The sequence below is a fragment of the Brienomyrus brachyistius genome, chromosome 15 (assembly GCF_023856365.1).
Source record: "Brienomyrus brachyistius isolate T26 chromosome 15, BBRACH_0.4, whole genome shotgun sequence".
Lineage (NCBI taxonomy): Eukaryota > Metazoa > Chordata > Actinopteri > Osteoglossiformes > Mormyridae > Brienomyrus > Brienomyrus brachyistius.
The window spans coordinates 9,212,514-9,226,662 of NC_064547.1; the positions used below are offsets into that span (position 1 = coordinate 9,212,514).

The 14,149-nt window shown below is 39.1% G+C and overlaps 3 protein-coding genes and 1 non-coding gene across 4 annotated transcripts; 2 read left to right on the top strand and 2 right to left on the bottom strand.

Annotated features, from left to right (window-relative positions):
- Positions 1–155: 155 nt before the first annotated feature.
- LOC125708873 (eukaryotic initiation factor 4A-II) lies at positions 156–4,574 on the bottom strand. Its single transcript, XM_048976768.1, has 11 exons — positions 4,444–4,574; positions 3,410–3,467; positions 3,197–3,329; positions 2,721–2,860; positions 2,252–2,420; positions 1,996–2,105; positions 1,620–1,763; positions 1,257–1,394; positions 1,072–1,161; positions 776–855; positions 156–700 (listed from the first exon to the last, which is right to left on the bottom strand). The coding sequence occupies exons 1-11, from the start codon at positions 4,470–4,472 to the stop codon at positions 556–558; spliced, it is 1,236 nt and encodes a 411-aa protein (XP_048832725.1). The 5' UTR covers positions 4,473–4,574; the 3' UTR covers positions 156–555.
- A 323-nt stretch (positions 4,575–4,897) lies between these two features.
- On the bottom strand, positions 4,898–8,773 carry kng1 (kininogen 1). Its single transcript, XM_048976781.1, has 7 exons — positions 8,466–8,773; positions 7,595–7,705; positions 7,389–7,473; positions 7,095–7,267; positions 5,945–6,055; positions 5,709–5,801; positions 4,898–5,535 (listed from the first exon to the last, which is right to left on the bottom strand). Exons 1-7 carry the CDS (start codon positions 8,655–8,657, stop codon positions 5,224–5,226), a joined length of 1,077 nt encoding a protein of 358 aa, XP_048832738.1. The 5' UTR covers positions 8,658–8,773; the 3' UTR covers positions 4,898–5,223.
- On the top strand, positions 6,270–6,355 carry trnay-gua (transfer RNA tyrosine (anticodon GUA)). The gene is given in 2 exon segments: positions 6,270–6,306; positions 6,320–6,355. It is a non-coding gene; the product is annotated as a tRNA-Tyr (tRNA).
- A 2,892-nt stretch (positions 8,774–11,665) lies between the features above and the next one.
- Positions 11,666–14,086, top strand: LOC125708880 (lysosome-associated membrane glycoprotein 3). Its single transcript, XM_048976779.1, has 6 exons — positions 11,666–11,791; positions 12,303–12,523; positions 12,811–12,930; positions 13,172–13,244; positions 13,352–13,522; positions 13,682–14,086. The coding sequence occupies exons 1-6, from the start codon at positions 11,725–11,727 to the stop codon at positions 13,819–13,821; spliced, it is 792 nt and encodes a 263-aa protein (XP_048832736.1). The 5' UTR covers positions 11,666–11,724; the 3' UTR covers positions 13,822–14,086.
- The last annotated feature ends 63 nt before the right edge of the window (positions 14,087–14,149 follow it).

Consider the following 14,149-nt stretch of genomic DNA (forward strand, 5'->3'; position numbering starts at 1 on the left):
GATAGAAGACTTGCCAGTGCTAACAGGCCCCTGAACAGAAGTAACCAGTTTACCATTGTGAAAGGTGGGTAGGAGAGAAAAGCTTCTCACGAGAGTAACAGTAGTTGTGTGAAAGACTAGTTTACGCTGCACAAACTGAACACGGAAATGCTGAATTTGGAAGGCATCTTAACCAAGATTTACTACAATTGGCAAAAGTTAGCTTGACAAAATTGGCAGACTTAATACAGCACTTATATCTCTTAGTCCACAAGTAAATTATTAAGCGATAGAGAACATCTAATACACAAAGCTTGAATGAACTAGGAAAAAAATACCTAAATATATTTAAAGACTCCATGTCTTTGTATACCACCGCAGCAGTCTAACTCAAGAGGATCGAGCCTACAACCCTCCCTCACAAGAGCTCAACACCAAAGTTGCTTCACTTTGCAAATATCCAAATTTCCGATCCACATTCAGCATTGAGAAAAGATTCAGTATTTTTCCAATAAAATAATTACAATGCACGTGTTTATTCAACAGCGAGCACTGCATAAAATCTCATCCCAAAGTTTAAATCAGATCAGCCACGTTCATAGGCATCTCCTCAACAGTAGTATTGTAAAAAGTCTCGATATCCCGAAGAATCCTCTTGTCTTCTTCAGTAACAAAGTTAATAGCGACTCCTTTCCTGCCAAAACGACCACCTCGACCAATCCTGTTGAGAGAAGGCCGATTAAAAGATTTTCGCAGAGAGTAGAAAAACGTGCAACTAAACAGGGGGAAAAGTTACCTGTGGATGTAGTTTTCCCGATTTGTGGGTAGATCATAATTAATGACTAAAGAAACTTGCTGTACATCAATGCCTCGAGCCTAGAGCAAAAATAAAAATTAATAATCCATGCATACAAGGAGTCCCAACACTGACACCATCAAAAAAAAAAAAAAAAAAACACTAAAAGCCTGTTTGGTACCAAGGACAGAAAACAATCAGGTACGTAACCTTTTGGCATCCTACTTCAATCTGTGTGAGGGGTCTTTAAATCAGTATGTTCTCAGTAACATGTTAGCACATTTAAAGTATCTTACCAGCAAATCTGTAGTGATCAAAACTCTGCTAGATCCAGATCGGAACTCGCGCATGATCACATCTCTTTCCTTCTGGTCCATGTCTCCATGCTGCGGAGCAGTGAGATTAAGGCTGATTAAATTCCTTATATCAGGCCTTTCTGCTTGTAAAGGAGAAACAAAGTCAAAAATGAGAAATTTTGTACCAAGGCAGAGACTGTGAAGTCCCTCGCATGCATTTTCTCAGTTAACCAGTCAACCTTTCTTCTTGTGTTCAAAAATATGACAGCCTGAGTGATTGTGAGTGTCTCGTACAGGTCACAAAGTGTGTCCAACTTCCATTCCTGTAAATGAAAGATGATTCAAATACAGAGAAAAGCTATTCGGCCCACACAGCTTTGTGACAAGAGAACCCTTGATATTTAAAGCCAATTAATCTTAGTTCAGACACCAAGAAGATACCCCATGTGTTCTGAACTCACTCAGACAGCATAATAAAAGCTGGAGCTTTGATTGAACATTGTACTAAGTAACATCTTCCAAAAAAAAAAAAATCTTTCAGCACTAACCTCACGCTCTACATTGATGTAGAATTGCTTAATACCCTCCAAGGTAAGTTCCTCCTTTTTCACCAAGATACGAACTGGGTCTCGCATGAATTTTTTGGTCACCTCCAACACATCAGCTGGCATTGTCGCCGAGAGCAGCACAACCTACAAAGGGAATTCTCTTATAATGCATGAATATCCACAATTTCCCTCTTAAAAATATGAGGCTAACTGCCAGCAAGTTCTGGAGACAAATGCCTGCCCTTTGCCACATCCTCTGCCAGACTTAATTTCCATTAACAGATTCATTCATTTTCACATTAAAAATGCCTTTATTGCTTACTGTAATGTTCAGACCATGTGACAGCACTGAGCACATCACTATGAACATACTTACTTGTATATTTGTGCTTAATTTTTGGAAGATTTCATATATTTGATCCTTGAATCCCCGGCTCAACATTTCATCAGCTTCATCCAAGACAAACATCTTGATCCATTTGGGAGCTGTAGAGAAAAGACCGGTTGGTTTGGAATTCCAAACAAATAACTGCAGTTCAATTCAGAAGGCATCTCCAGTTCAAGCTAATCCCGGAAGACGGAAGATGCTTATGCTATGTGTGAACACACACTGAGTCACAGATGACACTTACACAAATACCGCCTGTTGAGCATATCAAAGACTCGACCAGGGGTTCCGACTACTATGTGAGGAGCCTCTGCCTGCAGTTTCTGCATCTCATTTCGGACATTGGTGCCCCCGATGCAAGCATGGCAGGTGGCACCCATGTAGTCACCCAAAGCCAGAATCACTTTCTGAATCTGGGGGAAGGTTAAAGTATATGAAGATGCCAGCCAGTTACCAGCCAGAAAATACAAAATGTCACTTCCAGCTGTTAAGAGCAGGAAACCAGAATTAAAGACAAGGCGCAGAGAGCTGTCAAACCAAGGCAGTCATTGAGTTGTACAAAGCCACCATGTTTCTGCTGTTTGAATGAGTGTGACATTTGAGTTTAATATTAACATCCTGGCCATAATACAAAACAAGCACCTTATAGGTAACCTTCTAAATATGCTGCCTTGATGTGAGACTTTCATGTATTGATCACAAGCGTAGGATACCTGTTGGGCCAACTCTCTGGTGGGAGCCAGAACCAGAGCCTGGGTCTCCTTCTGGTCTATCTCCAGTTGCTGAAGGATTGAAATGGCAAATGTAGCTGTCTTGCCAGTTCCTGACTGGGCTTGAGCAATGACATCATAACCTAGAAACAAACACAAATGCAAGAGCAGATACATAAATGTGCTTCTTACACAAAAACAACAGTCATTTGGACCAACAAGTAGTTATAGTATTACTCCTAAAGCAAATTAACTTTTCCTTTTAATACACCTACTCACCTTAATACATAGACACTCAAATTGCAATAAAATGTTCACAATGGTGCTATTAACATGAATTGGATGCATGTTGACATATATGAATGATTACTGATACATTCACAATACTCTCTATACCCCAAAATAAGGTGCTAGCATTTTTCCCCTCTCCCCCTCAAAAAATATAAAAATAAACAAACATGTGCCCCACCAGCTCATACCTTTAATACAAGGAATAATGGCTCGCTGCTGAATGGCTGATGGCTTCTCAAAACCATAAGCATAAATACCCCGAAGGAGGGTCTCCTTGAGGTTCATGTCATCAAAATTGTCCGTAATCTCATTCCAGTTGCTCTGTGGAGGAGAAAAGGATGTCAAGTCACCCAGGTTTACCAGCCCATAACAGTGGTGAATGGAGTCTTGGTAAAGCTCACCTCAATGACACCATCAGGTTCCATTCCCTCTGGGCCCCCATGGTCTCTGTCTCTGGAGCTGTCAAATCCAAGGTTTGATTAAAGCCACTCAGATGTCAACACTGAGACCTAAACACAAGGCCTAACCTCACACACCATTTGCTTTAATAGCACCTACAAAGGGCACCAAGGAAAAAAACGTATTCTTTGATGTGCCAGATATTCCATGACGTTGAAAAAAATTATAAGTCCATAACGCACAGCTAAATTAAAAGATTTTAAAGCGTTTTAAAGGCAGACAGATTACAAAATTCGTACAGGCAATGAAGAATTCCACCCTGACAGGCGACCACTCCCAAATGTTTACGCAACGGCAACAAATGCAAACGGATACGATATGTAACGCCGACACAAGAAACGCAACATGTATTTAACAGTACATGCATAATGCTGGGTTAGTCAAAGCACTAATCTGGTCAACTGTCACTAATCCATGTTATAAAACATGGCATAAACATGGCTAACCGGCCCCAAATAAAACCAGATGGTATTTGGTATGCGGGCATTACTTTAATTGCGGCGATTTCTTAAAAACTCGGGAAATGCCATTCAACATTGGGAATGTAAATTCAGTTGTATTTTGTACCGTAACTGGGTGGGCTGTCAAGGCCTACCATGGCTTGGTAACGTTATCGTAAGCTGTCCGCATCGAACACCTTGTTCAACTATAGTTAAATGTAGACTCGAATTAAATCAGACATCAAAACAGCGACTAACAAACAAGTGAACAAATTTCTCAATCAAAACCCAAAGTGTCAACCGACACATCAAGCAAGAAGCTGATTTAGGTAGCGAGTTAGTCTGCTAGCTAAGTAGCCCCAGCCCGCTCCAGGCCACGGTCTTGGCTCACGTACCAGTACCATCCAGTGTACACTTTACATGCAGCTAGCTTGTCAGATGGCTGGCATTCTGGCTATACCTCATGCAATATGGCACTCGTACGTTTAGTCCTGCCATGCATATTTTAAGCATTTTCCCCAAGAATTTTATTATACCTGTTATAATCCGCAGAACCGCTTGACATGTTCCGTCCGAAGCTATAGTACTCTATTGAAAGGAGGAGGAATTAAAGAGCAAATCATTTCATCTTACCGGGACTTCAGCTTCCGGCAAATATAATTCCTAAAATTGTACCGCAGTAACACAGCGTTTATTCATTATTCATACGTGTACTTATTACGTTTGTAATACCTCAAATAAAACTTAATACGTTGGTGCAGATTTATCATTTTCATCGCAATACATTTCGGAACTATATGAACTGGCGGAAGGATATTTGCAGTAAAAGCAAAAGGCGTTAAGATAGCTACGGGGTCTCTTACAACCCCTACACAGGGGGACACCGGAAGCCCCACTAATATGAGCTAAATACTGTACAGTACTGATTTACAGTATAGAAATACATGGTCCGGCTACATAGTCCATTCATTTGACACCTTCAGGCAAAAGTTTCCGAACATTATTTTATTAAGAAATGCACGTTTTAAATTTATTGAAAATGAAAATTACACAATTAATATATTTAACATATATAACAACACGTTTGTAGAAAATTTGATGGAAATTTACTGAAGTGTCATAAAATTCACAATTGCTCATTTGCGTTTTGTGAGCAATAATCCTACCTGTTAAATATAGTAAGGTAATTTATTCTTGCATTTTACCTTTATTAAGTTGTAATCCTTAATTTATTATAATTATCTTTTTTTAACAAACAACATTCATGAGGAATTTATTAGAACTTCATGCATTTTACAATGCAACAAATTGCATTCTTACAACAAGTCTATATCAGTGAGGTCTCCATCTTCAGGGGAAGGCTCAGGACTGGTCTCCGGAGGAACAACAGCAGGAACATAACTCTTCCAAGGTTTTGATGGACAATTGAATGTACTTATGGACTCGGATGGTGGGACTGGTTTGCAGTTTGTGGGCGTGGCACGTTCCTGAGATTCTTCTGAAGAGTCTTCTGTGGCATTTTTACTTGGACCTGGTGCTGGGGCTGTGCATGGTGGTGCCACAAGTTCCATGCTGGGAACTTTTCTTAAAGGCGACCAGCCTGGTGGTCTCCTCTTTAAAAAGATATTCTACAATTGCAAATAAGAATGCTAGTTGTAGGTCACATAGTTTCTTAGTTTTACATAAGTTATTTAATATAAACAATGTGAAAGAACGATATGATTTATTTTGAGGCTGGGTATTGATGAAGCTGTATTATGTATAGCTGCCTAATTTATATATACAGTACTAATTAACTCACCGCATGAAGACCAGGTGCACAGTTAATATGAGTTTCTGGCTCCTCACGTCGCCAAGGGGCAACATACACAGTGGAATTGCAGTGAGAAAATTCCTGCAAAGCATAATGTTGCAGGTATTATTTTACAATGGTCTTTTCCATTGATTATGCTATAATGCTACAGAATGGTCATTTAAACAATAAAAAGCATTATGCATTGTTCAAAGTATAAAAATAGATTTTAGTAACTGCCTTACCCTGTCTTCTTTATTTCGGTGACACTCATCTGTCAACTCACTGAAGTCAGTTTTTGAGCAATTGCTTTTGGCCATGTCAAACTGAAGGTCATACCTAAATCCAGCAACCACCTATGATAAATTAAAGCATAACGATAAATAAGTAATTTGCAAAGCAATTATTAATTATTCTTTATAAATAGTCTTTATTGCATTACGAAAGTTAGAAAACCTAAACACACAAGCAACACGATGACATAGGTAGGACCTCAGAATCAAGGTTCTGGATGATTATAACCAAAAAAATATTTGCAGCGACTGTGAGAAGGGGCCTATTATCTGTCACCCTTCGATAGCTCAGTTGGTAGAGCGGAGGACTGTAGAAGCTTCACTGTAATCCTTAGGTCGCTGGTTCGAATCCGGCTCGAAGGAGGATCAATCTTTAATGAATTTCCACTTTGATAATTGGGGAAGACGGTGGCGCAGGAGATAGTGCTATTGTTCAGCAACTAGAGGGTTGCAGGTTCAAGCCCTGGTATGGCATGGTATGACCTCGCATGGCAGCCTCCGCCACCGGTGTATGAATGGGTGACTGTGAGGCATGAAATGTAAAGCGCTTTTGAGTACTCGTAGGAGTAGAAAAGTGCTATATAAATGCAGTCCATTTACCATTTCTAATGTGTGTGTGTGGAACACCATCCCACAGGCATTTTAATGAAAAATTCAAATATCTATAATGCAAATTCTGTTCTTAACATAATTTCATCACCATGGCACTCCTTTAGTAAGGGCATTCCCCTTTTTGTTGTCCTGCTGTTACCTGGAATCCGCAAGTAAAATAAAAAAATCCAAAGTCCTTTACTTACATGGCCCAGGAAATGTATATGTACAACAATTATTATTACCCCAAACCTTATTTATAGTATTAATAGTAGTAACAATAGGAAATTAATACTATTATTGGTACCGACGGCTCTTGAAGTGGAGAAAAACAGGTGCTGGTGCTGCAAAACCATACATTGGACAATTAAGTAACTCGAGCAACAGTTGAATAGAGTTCGGCAATCTCAAAAATTGGAAGTGTTTCCACAATTTTGGCCACTAGTGTATGTTATAGTTCATATATGTTAATATGAGTTTTTTCTTTTCCGGCTGAAGGCTGAAAACTAACCTGCCGTGTTGCAGAGCGGACTTCGTTTAGCACAAAATGATGTGTGGAGTTGTTGCCCATGTTAAATTTTGCCACTGAATATGCCAGTGGCTCCTTCAGATCCTCACTTGCTGTATTGATGACTTCAGGGCAACCCAGACAGGGCATGTATTTGGCATCAATTGACTCTTCAGCTGAAATGATAAAATTCTTACCAAAGAATTCTCATGTTTTGTGTTTTCCATTAACCTGTTTTTACAGCCATCCATCCAGCTGCTAACTGCTCACCCTGGTCATGCACACAGGGTCACTTACCTCTAGCAACACACATAATTAAAAGCACCTCTTGGTTTCCCTCATTGTTACTCCTGTAGACTTTTGCTTCACACAGGCTTGGTGTCTGGTAAATGGTAACATTAACATAAAATTCAGTTTTGAAAATAATAATAATAATATTAATCAATAAGAAAAAAGAAAACATTATGCTTTTTAACAGTGCTTTCTTTTAAACAGGCATGGACCTGTATGGGTAGGTAGTTGCAGTCTTTCCACGTTTTGTCTCCCCCAACTGGACAGTCAGATTCCCTCGCTTGAAAATCCACAGAGAAGACAGTTCCTGACTCATTCCCTTCCTGTAAACAAGATGTCACTGATCTGTAGTTAATTGTCATAGATATAGGCACATTGACATGGCCAGAGGCCCCTGGGATATGGGGGGAGGGGGGTTAGCGACCGGGGAGGCCTTATTGAGGTCTTGGGGCTTCAGTACAGGTAAACTCGTGCATTGAAGCACCCCCCATCACAGAACAGAGCTTCTTGCAGGCCCGAGTTACGAAATACATCAAAGGTTTAGCAGCATATTAATAGGGGGCCCATCGCACATTGGCTGGGTGACCAGATAATCGATGTCAGGGGGGACACTTTGAGTCACTTTAGGTTTTTCAAGCTACTTTAAAACTGAAACGCGCCTGTACTTGGCTAAATAGTTCAGTTCTCCTTGTGCTTTGACTGGTTTGTTTCCTTGATTGAAAAACTCATACAGCTGTTTCAGATTAACATTAGTGACACATAAATGATTATAGAAGACTGACCAATTAGACAGTGTGTTTTTGCTGTGCGCTAAGTGAAATCCAGATCGTTTTAATTGACATGGTAGTTTACAAATCCCGTCTTAGCTAGCAGTGTCCGCCCTACCCACTGGTCAACGGAGGGCATTTAGGGAACAGAAAATCTCTCCTCTCCATTTAAAACCCGTAAAATCACTGTTATTCTACGGTACTTACTACCAAACACATAGAGCTATTGAGATGATTAAACATGATGTCATTCTAGATAAAAGAGTGAAAGAGATTTTTTAAAGATCACAATTTAAAGTAATACAGAGCTACTTACTTTTTTGGCTGACACAATTTGGTAAAGAGCAAACTGATTGCCAAGTTGAAGGTTCTTATTATGCTCTACTAGGGCCACATCCACAGCGCTCTCCACATCTTTGTCATCACAAAAAGCTTGTATCGGCTCTCCTGCTCGTACTGGAGCCCAAAGCAGTAGAAACATTCCACAAAGTAGCTTCAACCTTAACATTGCGAAGGTACCCACTTGAAGGACCAGGAATCTTGTTTTCAGTTTAACTGCAGTGACCTCCACAGCAAACAGTGCTGCTTCAATAATGATTGATATTATGGAGTCCGCTACAACAAATCAGACACAGTCCACTCCCCTAAACCAGAGCTAGTCCAATAAGATGCAACAGTGCATACCAGAAAGATATTCTAGCATTGAGTGGACAGAGTATATGTTTGCTTATCACTGGAGCTTCTAAGCTGAAAAGAAAAGTCAATATTACACTATCAGGGATCACAAGTTAAACTTACATTTGAAATCCTCTTTCAGGCAACAACGCAAGCTAGAATGCAACTATGCGAAATAGCTTGAGTTTATGTTCATGTCAACTTTATGTTTCCGATTTTTGTCTTTGGGTTACACCAGCTATTTACTCACAACTGAACCTTTACAGGCACCTTTTTGTCTATGATAAAAGTAAATAAATTCTTAGGAATCTGGGTATTTTGATAGGAAGGAAGAACTGCTGAGTTGGGGTGTCGCAGTCTCTCCCACAAGGAAGCGCCAGAGAAGAAAACTAGGATATTTTCTTTTATTCATTCAAACCAAACCAATCAAATAGTAGCTAGAATCATACACATGCAAAAATGATCAGAGCCTAGTGAATATCACAACCACTATAACACAGCACATCCATGAAAAAAATTTCTGAATGAGATTTTGCATTAAGCACATTGGCAAACTAATGTCATTTGTTTTAGGAAATATTTTGTTCGTGTACCTTTGACCCACCTTTCACTGCCAAGCTTGCTTGCTTAATATTCCCAACCCTTTATCTGAATTTACAGAGCTTCCACACGGTAAATGTACATAGGTTACATACTGGGTAAATGCGTGAATCTCAGTATGATAAACCATGTATATTACGATAACCTGTGAAATTGGTACATCACAAATGCAAAGAATGTAAAAATTACACTCTGTACTCATTCCATAACAGAAAAAAAAACTATCCGAAAATCCAACACAATATTATATCCCACAGTATGGTAAATTGCTATTAATTTATTTGGACCATATATTGTCAACAAGGCGTTGTTCCTTCTTGGTTGCACAATGTTAAATTTGTATATACTTTCTAGTTATTTATCTTTACATAAATTCATAGAATAACATCATAGTAAATTACATTAAGAATAAACCGGCAACATTTTTAGCGCTTCAGTGTTACTGTGGGAATAAAGTCAAGTAGGACCCATTGTAGTGATATACAGATATGGACAAATTTGTTAGTACCCTTCCACAAAAAACACACAATTATTTCTGAAATAACTTAAAACTGACAAAAGTTTAATGGCATCGCTTATTGTTTATTCCATATTTAACACAGATCAGCTTTTGATTATTGATTCAGTTGAATCTTTTATATATTGAAACAAATGAAAACAGACAGACAAAATGATAGTACCCTTAATTTAATGTTTGTGGCACCACCTTTTGTTGACTGCCAACAAGCAATCTCTGTAAGTTACAGTGAGGCGTCTGTATTTGGCAACAGGTAGTTTGCTCACTTTTCCTGAGCAAACTGCTTAAGCTGTGTCAGGTTTGAATGGTGGCGTCTCCACACTGTAGTTTCCAGATCTTTCCATAGATGTTCAATAGGATTAACATCTGGGCTCATGGAGGGCCATTTAAGAATAGTCCAATATTTTTTTCTTAGCCATTCTTGAGTGGGTCATTATCCTGTTGGAGGACCTTATGACCTGCAACTGAGGCTGAGCTTTCTAACACTGGGCAGCATGTTTCGCTTCAGCATGCCTTGGTAGTCTTGAGTCTTCATTGCGTCCTGCACAGATCCAAGGTTCCCCCTGTCAGATACAGCAAAGCAGCCCCAAAACAAAACTGAGCTCCCTCCATGTGTCACAGTTGGTATGGTGTTCTTTTCTGTTAAAGCTTCATTTTTTCCTTCTATAAACATACTGTAGAGCTGATGCGACTTGCCAAAAAGCTCCAGTTTTGTCTCATCAGTCCAAAGCACATTCTCCCAGAAACTTTGGGGCTTGTCAACATGCATTTTGGCGAATTAAACTCTGTCTTTTTTAAGTTTTTCTTCCTTGGTCTCCTTCCATGGAGCTCACTATTGTTCAAATGGCGATCATAAAGTGACATACCTTGACCTTAGAGCTCAGCTTGAATGGTTTTGGATGGTTTCCTTGGCTCATTATCTACCATCCACACTGTCCTTCTGATCAACCCGGGGTTGCATTTCCTCTTGCGTCCACATCCTGGGAGGTTGGCTACAGTCTCATGAACCTTATACTTTTTTAATAATATTCGCAACTGTGGTCACAGGAACATGAAGCTGCTTGGAGATGCTCTTATAGCCTTTACCATTAACATGGTTATATATAATCTTCTTTCTGAGCTCCTCAGTCAGCTCTCCCCCTTGCTGTCTCTGGTCCATGTTCAGTGTGGTGCACACTATGATACCAAACAACACAGAAAGATGTTCTTTATCTTGAAATAAGCTGAATGGCTGATGAAAACCTGTACTAATTAAGGCTAAATACTTAGTTTGAAACATGCCTGTAATGCAAGGATAAATAGTCTCTTTAGGGGTACCAACAAATCTGTCCATACTATTTTAGCATATCTTTGTAAAATAATCAACAAATCATTTCTTTTCAATTTTATTGGTTTACTCTATCACATACTGAAGACATGTAGGTATACATTAGACAATTGCTTTTAATTGAATCACTTTTCAGGTGATCCAATTAAAACCAAATTTGTCCACATCTGTATGTCTCTAAGTTTACTTCCAGTCTAAATAAGTGAAAAAAAAACATTCCCATCTTTTGACACTAGTAAATGTAATTCACTGGGCACAGTAATAAGATCCTTGCTGTTGCCATTAACGTTACCAGCCATGGCTGTTTCTTGCCTTCCTACCACAATAGCTGACGGCACAGCGTCCCACCCCTTCGAGTGATTACTTTAGTTACGCTTGCATCTTCCTCAGCACATATTCTCACCACACATCACAGCAACAATACCACCAAAGGCAAAAGCTACGTGGGCTTCTCAAATGACTAATTCCATACCTAAGATCAAGCAGGATGAAGCAACACTTATGTGCATTCTGCTTTTGTTCGGTGAGTTCTTGTTCTTTGTCTCTTTGTTCACATTTTGAATATCAGAAATCTGGCATGCAGTGTATTTGAAATACATAACCTAAAATATTTAAATTTGATGATAACTGCACAGGAAATATACTGATCTTCGAAAGCAAACAAAAATTGGACAATGATTTGAATAATTAGCTATTTTCTACATCATTATGCATGAATCAAACTTTATGAAGTTTTAGTTAAACTGAATTGCCATAATAATACATGCATACATGCCACAAATCATGAAGGTTGAATGATGGTTTCAAATCACAATACAATGACTATCAACATGACTCAATGGCAGTTTGGCCTTGGCACATTTTAATCAAGAAATGATATTACAAGGACTCAATTACAGCAGTCTTTCTAATAGTGCTGAAGTGAAGAAATTTAATGGGCAGTGTGTCAGATTTCAATGCAAGAGGTAGCTTGTCTGTAGGTTCATCTAGCAGCCATTTTTCTGAAAGTCCCTCATGAACCACTGTCACTGCAGTTACAGGAAGCTGGTCTGTAACACTCATAGCCCCCAGTGAGGCTGTAAGCGAAACTGTGCTCGTGAACAGCACCTTAAATCAGCTGAGCTCGCCAAAGAAGCCGGTTCTCCTTCCTAAGGAATCCATTCCTCCAACTGGAGACTACAGCCTGCGTGACCACAAGGGCAATGTGTGCATCAAGGCAATTCTGGGAGCAGAGTACATCGTTACTCAAGGGAAGGTCGGTCATGGAGCAGTTGCCCAGTGTTTTCTGTATTTCAGCATTTCTGCCTGTGTGACATCACTAGGTTAACCACATGAATTCTTTAAAAGAGGAACCTTTGTAAGTGATAACAGTAAAAAGAGCACATTCATGCATTTTATTTGAAAACTAAATGTGTATTGTATAACTGATATAATATACATAAGCACAAAACCCTTATTCCAAAAAATATTCAATGTTTCTCTCTAGTATTCACATCCCAGTCATACCATATTTTTGAAAAGTTGTTTTTTTTTTTTTTGCAGACAAATTTACATTTCAACCTTGACCCAAAGTCCACGATAGCCACAGGATTCTGTGGAGACAATACTGCTCTTTTGTCTCTGAGTTTTGATGGTGGGAGTATCGAGTTTAACTTTGTTAAGGTATGTGACATTGAGCAGCTACTTCAGGTGTTACTTTCACTACTAATCTTCTCCGTATGTAGATTCTTTGAGAGCTGAGCTAAGGTGGTAAAACATGAAGGCAAAGGACCTCCCACTGAGGCAAAGCTTGCTTTCGGTATAAAGCTATCTCATTCTGTATAAGTACTTGCAGATCATATTGACAATGGAATAAACAATGAATGATGCGCTGATAACAGAATATGGCCGTTTTCATCCTCAGAAAGGGAAAATGTCATACGTGTCTATATTAAGAGCCAGTTTGACAGCATCTCGTAACTGCACGGATTGCACGAGTGAGTATTTCTTATCATTCAAGCTATTAAGTCATTCATTAATTTGTGATCTGGTTCATGGTCTGACCGATGGTTTTCTTTATAAATCATATCATTACTGCTCTTAGGAGAAACATTTACAGGCGCCCTCATCAATATGAAACTGTTTCTAAGCGAAAATGGACGCAGCTATAAGTGCTACAGCGAAGACACTCTTACGATGGCTAACAACCTAAACATTAAAATAATGAATATGAAAATTCAGGGATTTCAAATAAGCAGTGGAAAATTCGGAAAAGGTATGTACTGCCTTTGATTCATTTGCAGGTGCTTATATCGTCGTTTTTTAACAAAAAAAAATATTATAAATATTATTTCTAAAATTATGAAACACGCACCGTTATCAAATACAAGGACTGGCGGTCTTTTCATCTGCTGTCATCTCATACTCGTTTCAGAGAACGAATGTTGGCCGGATTATGTGAAAAGGATGGTGCCCGTCATCCTGGGAGGCACCGGCGTGGGCCTCTGCCTTATCGGCATCCTCTCGTGGCTACTCGTACGAGAACGCCGAACCCAGGGCTACCAAAGAATATAAAAACCTTTTTCACAGATATACAATACTATACATCTTAGTATTCAGTTAAAACGTTGGTCAATGAGTGTGTCTGTAAAAAGGATGTTATTATTATTGTGAAATGGTGTTTATACAGTCTAGGCAAAATGATCCACCTTGCTATGCAAACAGTATATAAACTTCAACATGCTCGAAGAGTTTCGAATAGGAATTGACTTTTCGTTCTGCCCTCAGAACATTTTTATGCAAGTAAAATTCCCACGAGCAATAAAAAATGTAATATCTATTTTGTAGTTTCTTTTGTGTGAGAACATATTTCTTAATTTGAAATCACCTCTCCAGTTTTATA